Consider the following 24,459-nt stretch of genomic DNA (forward strand, 5'->3'; position numbering starts at 1 on the left):
GTTGTGGTTGTAGTTGAACATGGGTGGGCGGTATGCTTGGGTAAATGGGGGGTGGAACGAACGAAGGTTGTGTGTACTGTATTTGCTGAGTTTGTGGAGTCTGAGGCCATGTAGTATGCCCAACTAGCTTGGCTTTTTTTCTCGGACCCCATTCTGTCAAGGGTCTTCTTCTTCTCCGGGCACTGGTTTGTTCTATGGTCGGAGTCAGACCTGTGGAAGTGACAGAAGAATTTTTTGGGCTCACGCGAAGGTCCACGACCTCGGCCCCTTCCTCTGCCGTGACCTCTGCCCCGTGCTCCGGACGAAGGTTGTTTGTTATTTAAGTGCTGAGGTTCTGACTCTGGCGGTATCATGAAGGGATCAAAGGTTATCTGATCCTCATCATCATGCGAAGGTTCCAGAGGTAGGATGAGCTACTGAGGTGGCTGTTCTTGCTGCCATGTTTGCTGGTTGTATTTTTCTGCCTGATGCATGATTCTTCTTTGCTCGACCCTTCTTCGGTGGTCAGCGTCTGACTTCGCGTACTTCTCTGCTTCTGTATAGAGCTCCTCCAGGGTCCTCGGGGGCTCTCTTGTGAGATGAGAAGCAAGCTGGCCAGGCAGGAGACCTTCGATGCATTTCTCGATCGCATCCTTCTCTGGGAAGTTTGGGATTTGAGCCTTCTTCTGAACGAACCTCCAGAAATAGTCATAGAGAGGCTCGCGGTCGTGTTGTGGGCACTTGAAGTGTTTCACAGTGTTGGTATTTAGCCTTCTGAATCCCTGAAAGTCCTTGAGGAGCCTGCCTTTCAGCTGGTACCAGTTGTTGATTGATTGCGGGGGAAGGTATGAGTACCAGTTGGCCACAGAACCTTCGCAGGCCATGACAAAGGACTTGGCCATGGTTGAGTCGTCACCTCCGGCCGAAGCGATGGTTGCTTCGTAGGCCATGAGGAACTGGGTTGGATCAGTTGTTGCATTATACTTGGGGAGCTGTGTGGGCTTGTAGCTGAGCGGCCATGAAGTTCGCTGCAGAGCGACTGAGAGTGGCGAAGTCGGGTCAAATGGGAGGTTGACCGGTGGTGGCCTTTGGTCTTCACTGTGAGCGAAGGTTGTCTGGTGGATGATGCGGTTTTCTTGTTGGGCAGAACCTTCGGGCATTTCTTGGTATGCCCTCTGCAAAATTCTCAACTTCTGCCTCCAGTTCTGCTAGCTTGCGTCTGGCCTCGGCTAGCTTGTTTGCCTGGTACAGTGCCCTCTTTTGGTGGCGAGCTGAGCTTCGATGTTCCTTTTCTTCATTTCTAGGGCCTTGAGCTTGAGTGCTGCTACTGTGAGCTCCGCCGATTGGGCTTGATGAGCTTCGGTGTTTTCAGTGTCATCAACCAGATCTCCATGAAGAACAGCTTCGTTGGTGATGTCTTCAATTCGTGGGTTGGCCTCTTTGTGCTGAGGGCCGTCGGGGACGTGGCTAGGCTCAGTGGTGTTGCTTGTGGTGCCGTCGGGGGCTTTCCTCTTCGCCGGGGCCATCGAAGGTTGTCTTTCGAGCTGGAACGGTGGGCGCCACTGTTGGGATATTAGCTTTTTCGATGCCCAAACAGGGAGCATGAACAGTACGAAAATGGCAATGAAGGTAGGCAATTCTCCAGTAATAACTAGAAAATTCAACCCTTTACACTGTAGAGTGAGGGGGTTATTTATACCCCTAGCCCTCGGCCAGGTTTCCCCAAATTGTCCCCTTCCAACTCATTTACAGCACACTTACAGCCGGTTCCGAGGTAAAATTACAAGGTGAGAGGTGTACAAATCCGACCTTCTCACGTATTCACGTTTCACATGCACGCCTACACCTGCCGAAGGGCTTCGAGTCCTTCGGGGTACTTCAGAGGTCGCACCCCTGAATGCTCCGTCTTCAAGCGATCAGCCGTCACCTTCGGCCGCCCGAAGATGGGATCCTTCGTTATGACCCCTCCCATGTGCTCCGGGTCCGGGGGTGGCACGCAGCGTCCCCATCTGCTGCTGGCACGTCCGTTCGCGCTACGCGTGCTCACGCTCCCTCTCCAGGAGGTCGGCTTCACGTGCCTTGGCGGCTTAGCCCTGTTCATGCCACGCTCCTGCTCGTATGCGGCCTGCTCTTGCAGCGTGCGCTGCCCGTGGGGCTGGGGAGGTTCTTCATCGGCCCCTCCCATCTTGTCCATCCCCGTGAGGTGCACCATGTTGGGCTGCCGTGGGGGATGGCTTATCTTCGCCAGGCCTGGATTCGGAGTTCTAGGTGCACGACTCTCTTGCTCAAGGAGGTCTTGAACCGACGTCGGAGCGTATTTCACCACTCCAACGAACTACGAGCGCGGAGGGCGCGTAGTCCAACGCGTTCACTTCGCAATCTCCAGCTCGAAGAGGGTCGCCGCGTTCCTCAGCCCGAAAGGGTGAGGACCGCTGGATTTCAGAAATCAATTTCCAAGAGCGTGAGTTCTCCTCCCGTCAGCTGGGAGCAGGGTTTTTTTCCCGACCGGTCCGGTGAAACCGCCGCCCTCCGGTAGCGGTTTACCGGACCGGTTTGACCGGTAACCGGTGGAAACCGGTTGAATTCAAATCCAAATTCAAAAGCTCCCGTGCAACCGGTTCCGACCGGTTTACCAGCCGGTTTTACCGGTTTACCGGTCGGTTTTACCGGTTTACCGGTCGGTTTGACCGGTTTGAATTCAAATCCAAATTCAAAAGGTCCCGTGCAACCAGTTTACTGGCCGGTTTGACCGGTGGGCCTTAATGGCCCGACCCATTTTTTTTCTTTTTATTTTTTGATTTAACTTTAAATCCCCGCAAACTATAATAAATGAACGAATTTTTGAGAAAATTTGATATCATTAGATTCATCGCACCTTGAAGTATTTTTAGAATTTTTTTGAGAATTTTTCATTTTTTGAATTTAAATTTAAATTTTGAATTTTGGCCGGTTGGATACCGGCCGAAACCGGAACCGGTCCGGACCGGTTTGACCGGTAACCAGTCAAACCGGATCGGTTCCCACCGGTTAGGTGAACCCTGGCTGGGAGGGGACATTTGCTAGCGTGTAGAAGGTGCGCCGACATCCCTCGGGCTCCGGATCGGGCCTAGGCCTGCTAATGGGTTGGGTTGAAATGAATTTTATGGGGTGGGTTTTGAAATGGAATGTGTTTGGATGATTTAAAATGGGTTGTATTAGTTAATGGGGTGGGTCGGGGCGGGTTCTATATAAATGCGGGTTGAGGCGGGTTGGGGTGGGTTGAAATGGATATTTTTTACAAAATAGTATAACTATATATAAATGTGGGTCCCACGTGAGAGCTGGACTCTGAAATTAAAACCACGTGTTTATATCAGAAAATTTTATCGAAATTGACTGAATTTTGTTGGAGATGACTCAGTACGACTGGCAGCTATTTTGTGCAAAGCAGTGTGGATAGAACTACCTGTGGGCCCCACATGAAGAGCCGGACCCTGGAATTAAAACCTCGCGTTCACACTATAAAATTTTATCAAAATTGACTGAAATTTGTTGGAGATGACTCAGTATGACTGGCAGCTACTCTGTGCAAAGCAGCGTGGCTAGAACTACACGTGGGCTCCACATCAAGAGCCGGACCCTAGAATTAAAACCTCGCGTTCACACTATAAAATTTTATCGAAATTGACTGAAATTTGTTGGAGATGACTCAGTACGACTGGCAGCTACTCTGTGCAAAGCAGCGTGGCTAGAACTACACGTGGGCTCCACATCAAGAGCCGGACCCTAGAATTAAAATCTCGCGTTCACACTATAAAATTTTATCGAAATTGACTGAAATTTTTAGAGATGAGTCAATATGACTGACAGATACTCTCTGCAAATTAGTGTGGCTAGACATATATGTGGTCTCCACATTAAATGTAGAACCACTAAATTCCTCTGCATAGTAGAATCCATGGGTTTTTATGGGTTACCCGCTTATAATGGGGCGGGTTGGTTAGAGTTGAGAAATTAACTAATTGAGTTGGGTGGGGTTGGTTATCTAAATATGTTAATTTTGGATGGGATTGGGTATGGTACAGGTTCCAACCTATTAGCAGGGCTAATCGGGCCCGAGGTGTGTGTGTCGACATGCCACGCGAGAGCCTCGAGGTCCACTACGAGGGTGCCACCTTCCGCGACGGCGGTGTCCTCCGCAAGCGGGATATGGGAACCTCCTTTCCCACGCCGCGGAGGTGATGGTGGTCGAGCTGGTCGGCTACGAACTCCTGAAACGGATGACCTGGTCTGGATTGAAGTTGGGCACGTATCTGAGTCCACCGGCGCTGTTGGCGGCGAACTTGAGGCTGCCAAAGCGGATGGAGTCCCTGAGGACCTCGGCCGCCGTGTTGACGCTGGGAGCCGCCATCGAACGATCACGTGGCAGTGAGAGTGCGCGTCTTCTCCTACGTGGCGCACCAGCTATCGATGTTTCGTACACCGGCTAGTAAATTTGATCCGTGCTTCTCCATAGCTCAATGGCTAACACTAAAAAATAAAGATTTGGACTGGTTCAGTCAACTACCCTACTGTCAGGATCGGTGGTGGTGTGCTTTGTATTCCTTGCGTTCGAGTGCTGGTTGATTACAACAGGTGTTCCGATCCCGCGAAAGAAAGCCCAGCTCCACCTTATATAGTTCAGTGGGCTGGGCAATGCAAGGAGTGCTACTCCCTCTTAGTCCCAAGTCACGTTTTTGTCAAGTTCAGCATGGAGCACAAGCCAATACCAACAGAGTAAACGAATCACTCACTGCTTCCTTTCAAATAAAAAACAGTGAGTCACCCTACTATGGAGATGAAGCTGTTAGTGTGAACAAATGTGAATGTGATCTGTCAGCCAAAACTAGCTGACAAAGCAGCAAATTTTGACCTTGATTGGAGGTCAAAAACTCTAGAACACACTAAATGGGGTGTCCCTCTAGTGTGCAGCGCCTATAAATAAGGGGCTAACCCCTTAGGGCAGATAGACAGAGAAGATGAGAGGCTCCTGCATGGGTGTGTTCTAATCTAAGCATCTGCCCATTAAGAAAACCCAATCTATATGGTGCTGAAAACACTGGGAAGGGCTCTCCCGTGCCTAAGGTGGTTAGAAGAAGCAAGAGGAGAAGAACAGAGGAATAAGAGGCGATGGGAGCTCAAGATCGATGGTATGAGACCCTAATCCGAGCCCTGTTTGTGGTTCTCTCTTAGGCTAGTGATCCTAAACTACCTAACAGGAGCAAAGACCAAAGAGCGTGATTATCTTGGGCCCACACGTGGCGCGGACAAGGCGAGGTTACTCAACTCTGTTTTGATTCTCCACTTAGTTCTTCAGTGAAATGAAGGAAATGACGATTACTCTATGCGTTTCCAATTATTCAGTGCTGTCTGGTGCTCCAGCAATGTCGACATAAAATGGAAAAGGCGATTGACGCTACTGATGAGCCGAGCTATAGTTTTCAGTAGTCTGCACAAGTTCATGGTTACAACTTCATTCAGAAAGCGGAGCGCCATTTCGGAGGCACCGTCTCATTTTTCAGAGCAGCAGATGTTCCCGTTGTGGGGGGGGGGGGGGGGGGGGGGCAGATGTCAATTCGCTAGTTTTTCTGCTCAAAGCTTTTGTGTGATTGTTCTGTCCTCGCAGTATGAGGTAAGTTCAGGCCTTCAGGCTTCAGGGCTGCACGATGATTTATGATCAGCGGCGGAGATAAAAATTGACAGAGAAAACATGTCAAAAAAAATTTGACAAAGAAAGAGTGCTTCTGCAACCAAGTGGTATCTCCGTTTTATTCAGTGGTGCGATACTACATGAAACGAAAGAATGTACATGGAACACAGCTCAACAGTCAAACACCAACAAATCACTGCACTAGGGAATAGGAGTACACTACATCGCGGCTCTGTATCTGTAACAGCTCTGCAAATATCACACGTGGCTCTTGATGTCCGAGCTGTATCCCGTGCGATCGTCGTAGTACTTGGACCAGAGCATGACGCCGCCGTACTTGGGCGAGCCCGTGATGAGCGGCAGCACGTTGGAGTTGAGGTCGCCGGCGGGCACGAACCCGGTGCCCGCGGCGTCCTTGGAGGCGGGCAGGCCCAGGAAGATCTGCCCCGCCGGCACCGACTCCCACTGCCTCCAAGCGTCCATGAACGCGCCGCGGCCCGCGCTCACCTGGCACGGCGGGTTGTTGTAGAACTGCACCCACACGAAGTCGAAGAGCCCCGTGTTGATGGCGTTGCCGTCCCACTCGTCCGGGAACGGGCACTGCGGCGCCGCGCTCAGCAGCACCCCCTTGCCGCCCAGGTTCTTGCCCATGTTCTTCAGGTCCCTGCACGGGGTGAGGCGCCGGTGATGAGCATACGCGCGCTTAGCACGATCGAGCCGAGAGCGTGACTAGGCTGCGAGAGTTCACCTGGCGAGGCTGTCCCAGTACTTGGCGCCGCCGAGCTCGATGTCGAAGTCGATGCCGTCAAGGACGGCGTCGCCGAGGGGCCGGGACGACGACGTGCCGCCGAGGTAGTTGTTCCAGAGGTACGCGGCGACGTCGCGCGCGTCCCCCTCGGAGGTCAGGCCGTAGCTGCCGTCGCCGCCGCCGATGGAGAGCAGGACCTTGACGCCGCTGCGCTGGCACGAGCGTATGTCCTCGCTCAGCCCCGTGCAGCCGCCCGACGAGGGGTCGCAGTGGCTGGCAAGGTCCAGCTGCGGCGTCTGCCCCTTGCCGAACTTGTACACGAACGCGAGGATGACGAACTTGTAGTTGCCGGACGCGCACGTGTCGGACAGGGACGCCTCGCCGTCGTTCTGGCCCCAGTAGACAGCGATGCCGCCGGCGTGGCATGTGGCAAGGAACGCCGCCAAGAGGATGGCCATGAGCTGGAAGGGAGTCAGAGCTCGCCCTGCCATGGTTTCAGCAATTCAACGTGCCCAATTGGATATAATTGTAGTTGTAGACTGACTGTAGTGAAGTTTTACGAGTCCTGAGTAAAGAGATGGATGGATGGCGAATTGTGCATAGTGGTATCTCCCTTTTATAATGGTTTGACAGTGTTAGCACAAGCAATGTGAACAGTGAACGACGTGAGAAAATTTTGAGCAGGTTCCGTGCCGTGGTTCGTCCGCACGAGTGTGAATTTACCGTCAGGAGTTGCGGTTAAGTAAAGTTGGACCGGTTACTCCGGTATGCAGTTTACCTTCCCCGTTGATCAACGTATAGGATAATCATCGGAGCTGATTTGGAATACGAAACGTTTTCGGATGGGTTAAGTTGAGTAACTTTAGCATCTATTAGCACTTATATTTTGGTTAAAATTTTTGAGTCTTGACTGAAGTTTAGCCCACCCCATTAGCACTCCCATTTAAATTAGATTGTGCTAAATTTTAGCACTTTGAAGCATCAGCACATGGATCTAAACACCCCCTCAACTCAAACCACAACTTGGCATGAGACAAAATTGGCTCTATTTTTTTGAGCAGCTTCTTTTCTGCCTACATTGTTTGCATTCCTTCATTTTTCATTCACGATGCCATGAAACATGGATGTTTGTTTCTCCTAATGATTGAATAGATTTTATTTCTGCTAATCACTTGATGTTTTATCCTAATTATATGGACCAACTAAAATTTTCAGCTTTAGCGCATTCTCGATTGGTAGATGAGATTCACACTACTGACATGTTACAACAAGAGCTGCATTCTTCATGGTGCTAACATTTTTTTTCCTCTGCCAGCTGATTTCTTGAACAAGCACCATGGTTTTGATTTTTTTTATAATTCATTTATGCTATCTGCCTTATACTTGGGTGACTTTTCTAAATTAAAGTTAACCATCCCATCAACTTAGGATAACCTTTCTTATCTCTAGAAGAGGCTATTTGCCCTCCAAACTGTACTCCTATATATTCTGAGGAACGAGAGTGCTCTATCCTGCTTGTGATGAGTGAATTGTCAACCGCGCGGTGTGATCGTGCGCTTGGTCTTTGGATTGCAGGTACACGGGCGTCGAGTGTCGACGGGGAGCTGCCGTGGAGGTGCTGTGGCCGATGGACCGTGCGGTGGACGGCGGTGAAGGGCAGCCGGGACCGGAGCTCGGACCGGGCGGCAGCTGTGGCGTCCACTCCTGGATCGAGGGCGCAAGCGGCGACGGAAGGCGGGTTTCTTGGTTTGCGCCACAAAACAAAGGAGGCGGGCGGCGGTTGAAGACGTCGAGTCGTGGAGGCACGGGCGTCGGTCTCGGGACTGACGGAGGCGACGGGCGTCGACGGCGTCTAGGGCCTCGCTGCGGGCGAGGAGGTGACGGGCGTCGGGCGGTGTCTAGGGCCGTCAGAAGGCCGAGGCGGGAACGGCGTCTAGGGCCATGGCGTGGAGGCGGGAATCTTCCCGCGCGTGAGGTTTTTGCGGTTTTCTCAAAACCAGCCACCTACCTGGGTTTCGCGGACCCTCCAAAACCGCGGACTGGATCTTCATCAAGACGGCGGCATCGCGGAGAAGACTTCGTTTCGAAGAAAGAATCTCGGCCGTCGGATGAGATCGTGTACAGGGGGTGCTGCAGGCCAACCGGTCTGACTGGTCCCTGGCACCGGTCTGACCGGTCTAACCAACCGGTCTGACAGGTCCAGCGTACCGGTCTGACCGGTCCCGCGGGAATAAATACCCCTTCACTAGTGTTAGGTTAAGTGCGGCTTTTGTATTGTGTCTGTGGATTCTCTGTTTCCCCAGGCCGCCGCCCCTGTGTTCCTCTTCCCCTGTTCATCTCTTTAGGGTAGATTTGAATGTTGTTTATGTGAGAACTCTTATGGATTTGATTGGGAAAGGAGGCCCTAACCTCCTCGTGCCCTCTGGGCGGTTGGAATCAATCCATCTCCTCGTTTTGTGCCTTGTTTGATGAAATTTCGATTTCGTTTTTGGTGCACTTGATTGCGAGGAGGTTATGAGTTCTTTGCTGTGATTCCCGTGCTTCTAACTCTGTCTTAAATCCTTTGGAATCACTGGCTGGTTCGAATTCGAGTTCTTGAGTTTTTGAGAAAACCCCAATCCCTTTTGATCTCCTCTATAATTCTCAAGATTTGTTGATCTTTAGGACGAGATCTTTTGGGGATATGTTCACGGGATAGGGGCGAAGCAATCCCCTAAGTTTCATCGATTTTCGTGGTCATTTGGTCGAGATTCACCGTTTGAATCTAAGTTTTTCGGGGTTTTCTGGGTGCCACCGGTCGGACCGGTAGGACCGGTCTGCTGGATTTTGAACAGACTCGACCGGTCAGACCGGTCCAGTGCACCGGTCAGACCGGTCCAGGCAGATCAGTGCTGGAGTTTTTCCGATTTGCTTCCGATTTGCTTCGTGGTTTCGCTCGCTTGTTCGTGGCCTTTTGTGTTGGGTTAGCTTTTCAATAGCTACTCCAAATTTTGGTCAGAACGCTTGAGGGCTTGGGCAATTTTGGGACATAGGCCGACGATTCGAATTTCGAAGAAATTTTGATCGGCTCTCATTCACCCCCCCTCTGGTCGCCGGCTTCGGTCCTTCAATTGGTATCAGAGCTCGGTTGAGGTTTTCAGTACCTTAACCGGTTCGAAAACCACTCGGCGACCATGACGAGTCTTGGTAAGATCCCGGTGTTTTCCGACGAGGACTATGCCTACTAGAATGTTCCCATGAGAGCCTTCCTACAGAGCATGGGAGCCGAGGTCTGGGAAATTACCAAGAACCAGCTTTACGAGGTGCTTGCTGTTCGGACTACACCTCTCCAGGTGACCCAGCACGAGGCTAACGCCAAGGCCGTCAATGTCTTGTTCGCTGGCGTTTCTCATGCGGAGTTCTCACGCGTCCAGGTTTTTCAGGAAGCCCACAAAATTTGGACGTGCCTTGAGAACTACCACGAGGGTACACCTCAGGTGAAGGCCAGACTGTTCGAGACTCACCGGCGTGAGTACGAGAACTTCACACAGGAGCCGGGTGAGAGCATTGACCTGATGTTCAGTCGTTTTCAGTTGATTGTGAACAAGGTCAATGCGAACAGATCTGCTGGTGCCCTTGAGTACACAGAGCACGAGAAGGCCCTCAAGTTGCTTTACGCACTTGATCGCTCTGTGTGGGATCTCAAGGTGAACACCATCATTGAGTCTGCTGGCTATGAGACTCTGACGATGAACGAGCTTTTCAGCAAGCTCAAGGCCACGGAGGTGGATAACCAGACACGAGCCAAGCTCAATGGTGCCCCTCCTTCCAAGAGCGTCGCTCTTGTGACTGGCCCAGGTGGATCGAGCTCTAACACTAACCCTGCTCTTGGCTTTTCTCTTGCCTCTTTGCCTTCTGTTTCAGATGAGCAGCTGGAGACGCTGGGCGACGACGACTTGTGCCTCCTCATCAGCAAGTTCCAGTGCGTCTACCACAATAGGCAGAGGAAGAAGAACCCCGGGTGCTACAACAGCGGCGATCTGAACCACTTCGTCGCTGATTGTCCCAAGAAGTCCGGCGGTGGCCAGAACAACTCCTTCGACTACTACCGCCACCGCGACCGCGACGAGGGAGGCTCCAACAAGGAGCGTCGGTGCCACAAGCACCGCAGTCGTGACCGGGGAGGACGCTTCGACAAGGAGTCGCTCAAAAAGCGCTTCCAGTACAAGGCCAAGAAGCGGGAGAAGGCCTTCCAGGCGCAGCTCAGCGACCTCGACAAGAGCTCCGACACCGACCGCTCTTCTTCACCGATCTCCGACGACGACGACAAGAAGAAGAAGAAGCGGGACAAGGAAGCCACCGGCTTAATCGGCCTTTGCTTGGTGGCTGGTCGGCGCAAGAGCTTCTGCACCATGGCTGGCGAAGCCAATGGTGCTCGTGCGTCTTCGGGTGGACATGCTACACCGACGCACTCCGGCTCTTCTCCTGGATCCGAGAGCGATTCAGAGGTAAACTCCACGATCGACCTGCTTGATACAGAGGTTAGGGAGTTGTACGCCGCTCTCGACAACCAGAAGAGGCTGCTTAAGGAAGCAGGTAGAGAGCGTAGAAAGCTTAGGGCTGAGCTGGCTTGTGCTAGGGAGAAATCTAGTGAGGATGAGTGCGCTGGCTGCATATCTCACATGAACGATCTTGTTGCTCTCCGTGCCAAGCATGATGAGAACGTCGCGAACTTAGATGTTGCTAAGATTTCGCTTACTGACGTGTCTCATGAGCTCGCTAAGGCCAAGCATGAACTAGAACTGGTTAAGGATGCTCCTATTGTTAGCGATGTGCTTGAATGTGATGAGTGTCCTATCCTTAAGTCCGATCTAGCTTCGTTGCAGTCCAAGTATGCTACTGTTGTGTGCGAGCTAGATGAGATGAAGTCTAGGCCAGTTTTGCTTGGTGCTTGTAAGCTTTGTCCCACGCTTAGGTTGGAGCTAGAGGAGAAGAACGCTTTGATCAAGTCTTTTGGAAAGACTAAGGTCATAGAGTCTAGCCCACCTATTGACTGCTCTGTTTGCCCTGGTTTGATCTCTGATTTGGATAATCTTGCGGTAGAGAAAGCCAATCTGGAGAATGAGAATACCTATCTTAGGGCGATTCTTAGTTAGGTTTCTACTAGTGAGCCGCAGTTGGGCATGATGATCAAGCAGTTCAAGCGTGGTGATGGGTTTAGGGTCGGTTACACATACACGAAGTCAGACTTTGACAGGTTGTATGGTAAGATCGGCAATGCTGCTGGAAACACTGCTAGCACGAGCACGCAGCCTTCGCTTGTTGACCCCGCGGATGGTATGCTTAAAGAACCACCGAAAGCACCTCCGCAGAAGCAGGTTTGGGTTCCAAAGCCCAATGAGCTGAGGAACTCCCTCGACACGCTCCCTGCTGCCACAGCCTAGGTTGCCCAGAAGAAGAGGGCTGCTCCTCCCCATCCGCAGGCTAGGCCTCCACCTCCCAAGCGTGAGGTGAGGTACCACTGCGAATTCTGTGACAGGGAAGGTCACCTGGAGGAGTTTTGCTTCAGGAGGAAGCGGGCTGTGAGGAGAGAGCAGGAGAGACGGAACGCGAACATGTACTCTGCTCGGGTGCATGGTCCTTCTCAGCGTGGTGATAGGCGAGATGCTAGGGCGCGCCGTGTAGGTGGAGGTCAGGGAGACGGTGGTGGTTACCGTGCTCCAGCAGGTGGTCGCTTTGCCGGCCGTGCTCCTGGTCGTTTTCAGTACGGCTATGGTCCACGAGACCGAGGCTTTGGAGGAGGTTTTGAGGCTCCACGCTTTCCTCGCGGTGGTGTTCGTCAGTCACGCGGTAGACGGGACGGGGGATACGCTTTGTCTGGTTTTGCTAACCCTTCTGTAGAGTAAATGGCTCGACACTGGTTTGCTTCTCACTTTACTAACCCCAGTGTTGAGACATTTGCTCACCCTTTGTCTCACTACTGATGTGCAGGTCGGAGGCTTGGAGAACAGGTGGATCATGGACTCCGGATGTTCGTGCCACATGATCGGAAATGACAAATGGTTCTCCAGCCTCACCCCGATGCGCTCAAAGGAGTACATTGTGTTCGGGGATAATGCAAGAGGAAAGGTACGTGGACTTGGCGTTGTTCGAGTTTCTGATCGCTTTACCCTGAGAGAAGTTGCTTTGGTTTCGAATCTTGGTTTTAATTTGCTCTCTATTTCGCAACTTCTTGATGAGGGGTTTGAGGTTCGCTTCAAGGAGGGTTGTTCGCGTGTTTTGGATTCCAGGGGAGATTTGGTTTGCCGGATTACACCTCGCGATCGAGTTTTCTTGGTTGACTTCTCTGGAACTCCTTTTGGCCCTTCTCATTGCTTGATGGCTGGTCCTTCTTCTGATTTGTGAAAGTGGCATAGGAGACTAGGACATTTGAGCTTCGATTTATTGTCGAGACTGTGCTCACTTGGCCTGATCCGAGGATTGCCCAAATTGAAGTTTGAGAAGAACCTTGTTTGCCATTCGTGTCGCCACGGGAAAATGATTGCCGCTTCTCATCCGCCTGTTAATCAGGTGATGACCGCTCACCCTGGAGAGTTGTTACACATGGACACAGTAGGTCCTTCTCGGGTGATGTCTGTTGGTGGGAAGTGGTACGTTCTTGTGATTGTGGACGACTTTTCTCGCTATTCTTGGGTCTTTTTCATGAGAACCAAGGATGAGGCTTTCGAATTTGTTCGAGACTTGATCTTGAGGTTGAAAAACGAGCTACCCCAGGCCATGCGAGCGATTCGCAGTGATAATGGCACAGAATTCAAAAACGCTCATTTTGACGCCTTTTGCAGTGATCAAGGGCTTGAACATCAGTATTCTTCTCCCTACACTCCACAGCAGAATGGAGTTGTAGAGCGGAAGAATCGGACGCTGGTTGAGATGGCGAGGACGATGCTCGATGAGCATAGGACTCCTCACAAATACTGGGCTGAGGCGGTTAACACCGCTTGTTATGTGTCCAACCGCATTTTCTTGCGTGCTTTCATGCACATGACTTCTTATGAGTTGCGGTTTGGACGCCAGCCCCGTGTTGACCATCTCAGAGTTTTCGGTTGCCGGTGCTTTGTGCTGAAAGATGGAAATCTTGATAAATTTGAGTCTCACTCGTCTGATGGTATTTTTTTCGGTTATGCTTCTCACTCTAGAGCGTACCGTGTGCTGATTATTGATACTAACATCGTCAGAGAGACTTGTGAAGTCACTTTCGACGAGACTGCACCGTGCAATTCTTCTGTCTTTGAAGTTACAGGAGATGATGAGCTCGGCACCTCCATCTTAGAAGATGAGGAGGAAGAAGCTCCAGATGGCGAGGCTGAGGCTACCACGCGTGCTGTGGACCCAGCTATCTCTGCTACGAGCTCGGACGATGACGACGGCCCCGACCCGACTACGTCTACTTCCCGGGGGCTGTTCGAGGAGGTGACTCAGGCTACACCAGCTGCACCTGAGGAGGCACCAGCTTTGGTTGAGGAGGAGGCGACTTCGACACGGGAAGCACCGCGACATATTCAGCGTCGCTATCCACCTCAACAGATGCTAGGTGATCTCAACGAGCGAGTCACCAGATCCAAGGTAACAAGTATCACTGGCTTTGCTCATTCAGCGTTTGTTGCCTCTTTTGATCCCAAAGATATTGGACACGCTCTTTTTGATTCTAATTGGGTCAATGCCATGCATGAGGAACTTGAAAATTTTGAAAGAAACCAAGTTTGGGTCTTAGTCGAGCCTCCCCCTGCTTGTAATCCCATCGGAACGAAGTGGGTTTTCAAAAACAAACAGGGTGAGGATGGTTTGGTTGTTCGAAACAAGGCTCGTCTTGTTCCCTAGGGGTTTTGCCAAAAAGAGGGTGTTGATTTTGAGGAAACCTTTGCTCCTGTTGCACATTTGGAGGCTATTCGAATCTTTCTTGCATTTGCTGCTTCCAAGGGTTTTAAGGTTTTCCAAATGGATGTTAAATCTGCCCTCTTGAATGGTTTTATCGAAGAAGAGGTTTATGTAAAGCAACCCCCTGGTTTCGAAAATCCCAAGTTTCCAAACTGTGTTTATAAACTTCAGAAAGCTCTTTGCGGTTTGAAACAGACTCTTAGAGCGTGGTATGATAGATTGAAAACATTTTTGCTAGCTTAGGGCTTTAAAATGGGATGTGTGGATAAAACTTTGTTCCTCATGCGATCTGGCACTGATTTCCTTTTGGTTCAGATATACGTGGATGATATTATCTTTGGTGGCTCTTCTCACGCTCTTGTCTCCAAGTTTTCTGAGCAGATGTACAGGGAGTTCGAGATGAGCATGATGGGTGAGTTGCAGTTCTTCCTCGGGCTGTAGATCAAGCAAACTCCTCAGGGCACTTTTGTCCATCAAGCCAAGTACACTAGAGACTTGCTGCGGAAGTTCGACATGAGTGACTTGTCTCATCAGCCGACTCCGATCAGCACATCTACGGCGCTTGATGAGGACTTGGACGGTGAGGCGGTGGACCAGAAGGAGTACAGGAGCATGATCGGCTCGCTCCTGTACCTGACGGCGACGCGACCGGACATCCAGTTCGGCGTCTGCCTTTGTGCGCGCTACCAGGCTTCTCTGCGCACCTCCCACAGACAGGTGGTGAAACGCATATTCAGGTATCTGAAATTCACCCCTGAATTTGGTCTTTGGTATTCTGCGGATTCTTCTCTGGTTTTGGTGGGCTTTTCTGATGCCGATTTCGGTGGGTGTCGGTTGGATCGCAAGTCGACATCCGGCACTTGTCAATTTCTCGGTACATCTTTGGTGTCTTGGTCCTCTCGCAAGCAGGCTAGCGTAGCGCTTTCTTCCACAGAAGCCGAGTATGTTGCCGCTGCTAGGTGCTGCTCCCAGATACTTTGGATGAAACAAACCTTGCAGGATTATGGCTTGAGTTTCGGTAGGGTTCCCATCTTTGTGGACAATATGTCAGCCATTAGCATTGCAAAGAACCCTGACCTACACTCCAGAACCAAGCACATAGACATCCGATTCCATTTACTGCGAGACAACCATGAGAGAGGACACATAGACCTGATCCATGTCCCTTCAGAGAGGCAAACCGCAGATATTCTTACCAAACCGCTAGAGCAAGACACTTTTGCTTGCTTGCGAGGGGAGCTTGGGGTTTGTTACCCCTTTTGATCGCTGACTTTTGTTTTGGTTAGCTTGGTAGGTCTTGGTTTTGCTTCTCTTTGTTTTCTAGGTTTGGTAGTTGCATTGTGCATATGCATTGCGCATATTTGCATTTTGCATTGTCTCACTTGCACTAGCATTCTTGAATACATTGCTATGATCTTCTAGTGCCTACTAGTGTGAGTTGATAAACTTGATCATGTATAGCTTGCTCTATTGTGTATATGACATCATCTGAGTTAAGCTATTTTGATTTGAAAATCTGAAAACATGATCACCCTGTCTTGGCTACTAGCATGTTAGGGCGTGTTGATGTGCTTTGCTATCTTATTCATGCTAGTGTGCCTTTTCGTTCAGCAATTCATACTTGAAATGATCTGAATCTGATAAAATTGCTTGAACTATTCTTGAAATGGATTGAAAAGATCCAGGTGGGATTGCTTGTCGCACTGATCGAGCTTTCGGGACGGCTCACTTTGCACTTGTGAGAACCCGGGCAAGGCTGTGCATGACTGAAACGAGTGCTTTGAGCTTCTGATTGTCTGTTGGCATAGGCTTGGCCTCGTTGCTCAGTAAAGCATGACAAGCTTTCAACCCCTGGCATTAAGAATTGCTTGATATAAATTTGATTGAAAAATGAATGTTCGCAACATGTTTTGGCTGGTTTGGCTCACCTGTATGAGTTTGAGTAGCACTGCTTTCCATTCCCTACTTGTTAGTGCTAGATCATGGGTGATGCTTTTATTTCTCCTAAACTGAACTTGCCTAGCTCTAGACTGATTTGATATACCCTGTTGAGCTAGATGCGGGTCTTGTTTATGGATGCACACATGCTTGAGACTAGATGTTGCTCATATCTTTGCATCCCTGAATGCTTTCGCTTACACCTCCTGTATTGCATTCATTGCATAGCATTGTTCAGGGGGAGTCTCAGCTTCAGGGGGAGTCTCAGCTTCAGGGGGAGCTCTAGGTCTTTGTAGCCTTGATGTGTGCATGTGCCAACAAGGGAGAGAATTTTGAGAGAAGTGATCGAACAAGGGGGAGACTTGTTTGATTTTTGAAAAACTTTAATTGGGGAGTTTCTGCTTTGGTTTTGGCTCCTGGTTTCCTCGTTTTCCCTCTGCTTCCTGCATGACTGTGTCGAGCGTTACCTCTGTCTTTGAGGAGTCATGTTTTTGGCTTTTGATCGATTGTGTAGAGCTTTTACCCTTGTCTTAGGGGATCGATCTTTGCTTGAGTAAGTGACTGTTCCTGCCTTTCTGAGCTTTTTGTCACTTGCTTGTGCTTCTTTGTTCTTTTCTGGTTTCACTTCTCTTGGTTCATTTGTGGTGTGTTGACAATGCACTCATCAAGGGGGAGATTGAGGAACGAGAGTGCTCTATCCTGCTTGTGATGAGTGAATTGTCAACCGTGCGGTGTGATCGTGCGCTTGGTCTTTGGATTGCAGGTACACGGGCGTCGAGTGTCGACGGGGAGCTGCCGTGGAGGTGCTGTGGCCGATGGACCGTGCGGTGGACGGCGGTGAAGGGTAGCCGGGACCGGAACTCGGACCGGGCGGCAGCTGTGGCGTCCACTCCTGGATCGAGGGCGCAAGCGGCGACGGAAGGTGGGTTTCTTGGTTTGTGCCACAAAACCAAGGAGGCGGACGGTGGTTGAAGACGTCGAGTCGTGGAGGCACGGGCGTCGGTCTCGGGACTGACGGAGGCGACGGGCATCGACGGCGTCTAGGGCCTCGCTGCGGGCGAGGAGGTGACGGGCGGCGGGCGGCGTCTAGGGCCGTCAGAAGGCCGAGGCTGGAACGGCGTCTAGGGCCACGGCGTGGAGGCGGGAATCTTCCCGCGCGTGAGGTTTTGGCGGTTTTCTCAAAACCGGCCACCTACCTGGGTTTCGCGGACCCTCCAAAACCGCGGACTGGATCTTCAACAAGACGGCGGCATCGCGGAGAAGACTTCGTTTCGAAGAAAGAACCTCGGCAGTCGGATGAGATCGTGTACAGGGGGTGCTGCAGGCCAACCGGTCTGACCGGTCCAGCGTACCGGTCTGATCGGTCCCGCGGGTATAAATACCCCTTCACTTGTGTTAGGTTAAGTGCGGCTTTTGTATTGTGTCCGTGGATTCTCTGTTTCCCCAGGCCGCCGCCCCTGTGTTCCTATTCCCCTGTTCATCTCTTTAGGGTAGATTTGAATGTTATTTGTGTGAGAACTCTTGTGGATTTGATTGGGAAAGAAGGCCCTAACCTCCTCGTGCCCTCTGGGCGGTTGGAATCAATCCATCTCCTCGTTTTGTGCCTTGTTTGATGAAATTTCGATTTCGTTTTTGGTGCACTTGATTGCGAGGAGGTTATGAGTTCTTTGCTGTGATTCCCGTGCTTCTAACTCTGTCTTAAATCCTCTGGAATCACTGGCTGGTTCGAATTCGAGTTCTTGAGTTTTTGAGAAAACCCCAATCCCTTTTGATCTCCTCTATAATTCTCAAGATTTGTTGATCTTTAGGACGAGATTTTTTGGGGATATGTTCACGGGATAGGGGCGAAGCAATCCCCCAAGTTTCATCGATTTTCGTGGTCATTTGGTCGAGATTCACCGTTTGAATTTAAGTTTTTCGGGGTTTTCTGGGTGCCACCGGTCAGACCGGTAGGCAAGACCGGTCAGACCGGTCTGCTGGATTTTGAACAGACTCGACCGGTCAGACCGGTCCAGTGCACCGGTCAGACCGGTCCAGTGCATCGGTCAGACCGGTCCAGGCAGATCAGTGCTGCAGTTTTTCCGATTTGCTTCCGATTTGCTTCGTGGTTTCGCTCACTTGTTCGTGGCCTTTTGTGTTGGGTTAGCTTTTCAATAGCTACTCCAAATTTTGGTCAGAACGCTTGAGGGCTTGGGCGATTTTGGGACATAGGCCGACGATTCGAATTTTGAAGAAATTTTGATCGGCTCCCATTCACCCCCCCTCTGGTCGCCGGCTTCGGTCCTTTATATTCGCCTTCGAGGCTTAATGCAATACATTCCATGCATTATACCCAATCTTACGTAACATATGCAACAGAGTAGGCTGGTTTTGTGCGCACGTATTGATTACATTACGTCCATAAATAAATTGTCGTAAGCTCAACTCTGACAAATCTTCATATGCTCAGAAGTATCAGTGTATCACTACACTTAGCGCCTGTTTACTTCGTGCCCTGCCAGGCAACACCGTCGCCAGGCATGCATCGCAGCCCCAGACGACCGAAATCGGACGCCTGGGAGCGCTGCTTGCGCCAGGCGTCTTTTCCAGGGTGGAAAGCAAACAAGCCCTTATAATTTTATCTGAAATTCTACATACCATGCCCCACAATCGCGAAAGTGCAGTTGACATCGCTTTCGTTGAACATGCTGAAGCTGCCCAGAATTTGAAATTTGTAATAATGGGACAAGAGGAGTTTCGTGCAAGGGCTTAAAATCTCGTCATTCTAGTATGTTGGGAGGTTTGGAATGAGCGCAATGCCCGCATTTTCAATAGTGAAGAACCGCCTTCATTTGTAAAGACCGAAAAGATTAAGGGAGGGGCTTCTACTCGGGTTTTCGCTAGGACGAAGCATCTGGCGTGGCTAATTGGTAGAGCTTGAGTTCTTTTAGAGAGGTAGAGTGTGGGCTCTCTTTGTAAAGTCTTTTTTCTAGCTTTTTCCAGTTTTGTAGCCTCTAGGCTTTACTCTCTTCTTATTAATACACAGACTGCTCTCCTGCTCGTTCCATTTCCAAAAAAAATGTAATACGCCCTGCTTTGGACCCAACAAGATAAACCAACACAGCTGAGCAATTGAAATGCATCTGATTATAGCATTGGAACCATAAGTGGTCAAATCTCTCAGCCTGTTTATGTGTCAAGCTTCATAAGTGCGTAGTACTAGCTAATTCCATCGCTTCTGCCAGAATGAAAGTTCTTTTATTTCATTCAGCGTTCATGTACTCAGTCAGAGCATTCCTGGTTTATTTAGTGCACTAAGGCATGTTCCATGGAAAACCGGCCTCAGAATTCAGTTTGGCAATTTTTAAAACAATTTCTTCAGTACATTGAGGCTTGAGCATGTACAATTGTAGAACGAGCTCCAATTGAAGAAGCTAACATAATCACCCTGAGAATGCCTTTGTTTCTCTGAAACTGTTTTGCCACCATCTTGCCTGCAATTTGCTTAAGCATATTCCTCATTCCTCATCTTTCCATAGCGCTAGCTGACAGTTTCCTCACTGAATGAATCAATTTTCTCGCACTTTCCCATGTGTTTGTGAGGACAAAATCTTGTTAATTGTATACAGGAGATTATTGCTCTTATCAGCCTCTTCGACTGTGAGCTAACTGGGGAAAAAAGAACATCCTGTCCATTTTCATCACTGCTGGATATTCTGTCGCCAAAAGTGTCACCATTCACCATCTAGGCTCCTCTTTGTTCGGGGCTGGAGCTGGGGCTGGAGAGAAGGTTCACGGCGACGACTGACGAGTTCGGAGGCGCCGGGCTTCTTCCGGGGTCGGTGATCAGCTAGGCCGGAAGATGAATGTATGGACCACCGGGCCGGTGTCGACCTGCCACCAGAGCCGCTCGACACCGTGGGCGCCGCAGCTGCTGATCCCATCCCACGCAGGGCGGAGCCAGGAATTTGTTTTTTTCATTATTAGGAGGGGACCAAACATATTAATTTATAGAAAAATTTAAATATTCAATGGAAATTTGAGGAGGGCCAGTCCCCTGCCCCCCCCCCCTCTACGCCCCTGATCCCACGACGCCGCCCGTGGGCGGGTTCGTGGCGCACACCGCGGGTGGAACTCGACGCCAGAGGCCGTCGCGGCGGGGGCTTCCGGTGGTGACGTGGCCGCACTTAACGGGCCAGTTCTTGAACGAGAAGATGGCCGTGGAGGCGGCCGTGATGGGCGGCGGGGACGAGGGCGAGGGGAGGCGGCGCCGGGCGGGTCTCGTCGTCGCACGGCAACCTGCTGGACCTGGTCAAGCGCTTCCAGCCGGGCGCAGCAGCACGTGGCGCTGCCGTGTCAGAGGCGAAGCGGCAACTCGTCTCGTCCGATCCGTTGGGATTTCAGATCGGTCCTAGAAATAAATCCCAAGTGGTTGTGTGATTTTTGCGTCTGTTGCGGTGCTTCCTGGAATTGGACAATTGGTGCGTCTGTTGTGGAGTTCAGCCGGCGATGGTGGCTGCTTCTGCTTGCCTCCTTCCGTCGTCTCTGCTCCTCCTCTGTCTCACTGTTGTGTTGTGGCCTTTCCAAGGCCTCATGATGAGTGCAGCTCGAGGGAGCTGGCCCGTTCTCCTGTTGGGCTGCTCCCTGCCAAGTCGCGGTCGCCGCTCTGCCGCGACGGCATTTCCACAGGGGCTGTCTAGTTTACGGTCGGCCATTGGGAATGAATTGTACGGTCGATTCTCCGACAACCGCTGATAGCAGTTGTTTTTCCCTTTTCCAGTAGGTTTTTTTGTCATTTTGTGATAAAAAAAGTTTAGGAAAAAAATTACGGAGAGACATAAAAAATTTAATGAGAAAACTTTTACATCCAAACAAAAAAAACTCGGGTAAAAATTATTTGCATCCAAAACAAAAAAAAGGCTCGGGTATAAAGTTTTTCAGAAGCACAAATATTTTAATGAGAAAAAAATTACAAGAGAAAGTTTTAAGAAAAAATAAAAAAATGGGAAAAAACTTTCGCACCAAAAACTAAAAATAATTGGGAGAAAAATTGGTGAAAGTTTTTGCATAAAAAAAAACAACACCGCTACCCCTCAGGGAGCTCGCCGTCGCCGACGCCGGAGACGAATGCCCCGGGGAGGACCCCGCCGCCAATAGTGAGAGCTCGAGGTGCGGGCCGCCGCGCAGTGCGCGGAAGTTTGCTCCGGAGAAGCCCATCGCCGCGTTGCTGGCCCCTGATCGAGGAAGCTCGTGGACCACCCCACCGTCAGGCCGCCGCACCTTCGTCTCCGCCTCCCCGCAGTCGGGCAGCCGACCTCGCCTCCAGCCCGCTGAGCCGCTTGAGTTAGATCCAGAGCACAAGGGGGGAGAGAGAGAGGAGACTGGAACACGAAAAGGGATTTCTCACAGGAAGGGGATGGGAGGAGTCAAGCGGTTCACGGAAGCAGAGTCAAAGGGTTGGATGGAAGGCAAAAGCTGCTAGGGCGCGAGACCCGCCACGTTGGGGGTCGACCGTGACTTTGCATCCATCCAGTCACCCGTAGAACCAGCATTGGGATCTCCACATCCTGTCAGCCATCAACTGCCCCGGCCCACGGTGCAGTGGCATCTTTGATCCTCCAAACGAGCTTTTGTGGGTAGTGGCTGCGAGATCTACCAGCATGGCGGCACTGTTTCAGTATTTTTTTACGTTGGAGATGGAACCTGAGCTTGCCGTGCACACGCACAATCACACGCGGTTTGGCTAACTGATCGAGCACGTTGACAATGTTTCCTTTCCTGGATCTCGTCTCCTGCCACTTTTTTTTTTATATATTACATAAACAACTAGTACTTCTGGATCGTTGTTGTTGGGACGCTGCCGATGGGTCGGAAGTTTCTTATGCAAATTCCCTGCCATTTTCTAAACGGCTGCTTCATTCGACGCCCTTACTGTTACTGGTCACTGTTTCCTTTAATTCCTGACGCGCGTAACTGTTTCCCATAAGTATGATCTGGTCCTGCGATGGATCAATTCCTCATGGATGTGCCGGCGGCACATGCCCTGCACTCCTCCAGCAGCAAGTGCCGCGCTGCGCTTCCAATAATTCCCTCGCGTTAGAAAGAGACAACAAGGAAACAGGTAGCACGACGCAGGAGGAGAGGAAGCAGAGATGACATGCAGAGTCTGTACTTCGATCGGTACCGGGCTACCGGCCCCGGTGGTGGTAGCGCATCTGCACATGCGGACAAGAACAGGCACCCGCGCGCTTTCCGCTTGCGGGCCGGGCGCAGTGCGTGCAAATCTGCCGTGTGGGTGGTCATTAGTCAGTGATTACTGAACAGGACGGGAAGTGTAACGACAAGTACGTACTCCGAAACAAAGCAGCCAGTACGCTTGAGCATTGAGCCTGGCGTGGGTTGGATGACGCATCGATCGATCTCGCGTGCTCCAACTCCCCGGGGCCCCGGCCGCACGGTTCGGCTTCGGCACGAAGGGCGTTTCGTCGCCGCCGTGTCTGCCTACCGCGAGCGCGCAGGGTTCGTGCTCCGGCGAGGGGAGGTTGGGAAGTAGGTCGTGCCGGCCAACCACCGGACGTGTGGCCCGTCGACGATCGGGCGCCGGCGAGGAGTGCCGAGACGGGGGGGCGTCTTTTTCGGTTGGGCCGGAAGGCCGCCGGGTCCAGGCCATTCCCGCCCGGGGAAGGCTTAGCTTAGCCCCCTCACGCGGGCTGGTGCTGTCGTGCACGCTCGCATGCAGCACCGGTGCTCTCCACCAGCTGGCGCGTAGTGCGTACGTACGCAGGAGAAAAGGCGGCAACGTAAGCGGCATGCATCAAACGCCGGCGCAGCCGTTTCTGCTCCGGGTAGTGACGCGCCGTCGGTTTGCCTGGCAGCAGGCTGGCGCCCCCCGGCCCGGCGCGCGCAGCTGACGGCCGGCGTCCTCGGCGCGGCGGAAGTGCAGCGGCTGCTGGAGATGGTTGCCCCCCGTGTTCCCTGGGCCACAAGCAACAGCGCCGCTCCCGACTTGATTGACCGGGGGCATCTCGACCTTCCGCTGCGGCAGAGCACAGCTCCCGATCCGTGCAGCGGACGCACATGCGCGGGGGCGGCGGGACGGAAGGTTCGGCGCTGAAAACCCTGTGCCCGGGGGGTGGGCGCACGGCGCGGGGGAGGTGCCGTCGGCCGCGTGCGCTCGCGGGATGGGACGGACGAGGACGAGGACGAGGAGGAGGCGAGGAAGGACGGGACGGGCTGGTTCGTGCGCGCGGAATCGGCAGGGGCCAGGGGGCTGCGCAGCCTGACAGGTCAGGATGCAAGTGGGTCAGATTTGGATCAACTAGTGACCAACCCAACCGACCCATAAGCATTTAATTTGGGTTTTAGGTTTGTCCAACCAATTGCAATATTTACACCAGTGACCCATTGGGTTAACCCAAAACAAATGCGCAAAGTATCATGCACTGGTTATGGCTATTGCAAATCATTCTTAATTAATTAGCATCAATCAGCGCAAATCACGCACCAATCCATCACTTTTGTCATTATTATTGAATCATGATGAACGCATCAGGCCTTAAGCTTCTTGGCGATGGCTTTGCTTCGCCTGATGGTTGGCCACAGCGAGCTCGGTCTCGCTGGGCGGCGTCCTGCCGTCGGCGTTGGCGAAGGGGTGCCAGCCTGTGGAGTCCACGAACGTCTTCATCTACGCCACCATCATGCTGCCATCTGCCGTGTTCCGTTCCTCCGACCTGTTCGCCGCCGCCGCCGCCGCAGCATCCGCATCCGCCAGTCATCCGGCACCCAAGGCTGCATCTGCCGGAGTACCAGACAAGAAGCTGGAACGCGAGCTCGAGTCGAAGGCGGGCATCTTGGGCAGCATCCGGCACAACAACATCATCAGGCTGCTGTACTGCCTCTCTGGCACCGAGTGCAAGGAGGAGGGGCGGCGTGCAGGGAGGAGGGCGGCGCCGGGAGGAGTGGTGTCGGGACTAGGCGGCGACGGGAAGAGGAGCGGCATCGGAACTGGACGGCATCGGGAGGGGTGGCGACTGGCGAGCGGCGTCGCCGCGTCAGGAGGGGCAGCGTGTCAGATTGGGGAAGGGGAATGGGAGGATGAGAAAGATCCGGATGAGAATGGGTTACTCTAATGACCCGGGCCTCTTAGCACTAATTGACATCAAATTTTTATGGGTTGTCCTAATAAATTATTACACTAAATTTCAAATTTTGGATTTTGGTCATTAGGTCGACC

At 51.8% G+C, this 24,459-nt stretch overlaps 1 protein-coding gene across 1 annotated transcript; it reads right to left on the reverse strand.

Moving 5' to 3' along the window:
* Nucleotides 1-5,736: 5,736 nt before the first annotated feature.
* LOC120640884 (acidic endochitinase-like) lies at nucleotides 5,737-7,038 on the reverse strand. The gene is made up of 2 exons (XM_039916808.1): nucleotides 6,396-7,038; nucleotides 5,737-6,311 (listed from the first exon to the last, which is right to left on the reverse strand). The coding sequence occupies exons 1-2, from the start codon at nucleotides 6,884-6,886 to the stop codon at nucleotides 5,906-5,908; spliced, it is 897 nt and encodes a 298-aa protein (XP_039772742.1). The 5' UTR covers nucleotides 6,887-7,038; the 3' UTR covers nucleotides 5,737-5,905.
* Nucleotides 7,039-24,459: the final 17,421 nt, after the last annotated feature.

The sequence above is a fragment of the Panicum virgatum genome, chromosome 7K, assembly GCF_016808335.1.
Source record: "Panicum virgatum strain AP13 chromosome 7K, P.virgatum_v5, whole genome shotgun sequence".
NCBI classification, from domain to species: domain Eukaryota; kingdom Viridiplantae; phylum Streptophyta; class Magnoliopsida; order Poales; family Poaceae; genus Panicum; species Panicum virgatum.

Coding starts and splice junctions, on each gene's coding strand:
- LOC120640884 (XM_039916808.1), bottom strand. CDS start 6,886: ATGGCAGGGCGAGCTCTGACTCCCTTCCAGCTCATGGCCATCCTCTTG. Junction 6,312..6,395: donor TACTGGGACAGCCTCGCCAG/GTGAACTCTCGC, acceptor CACCCCGTGCAG/GGACCTGAAGAACATGGGCA.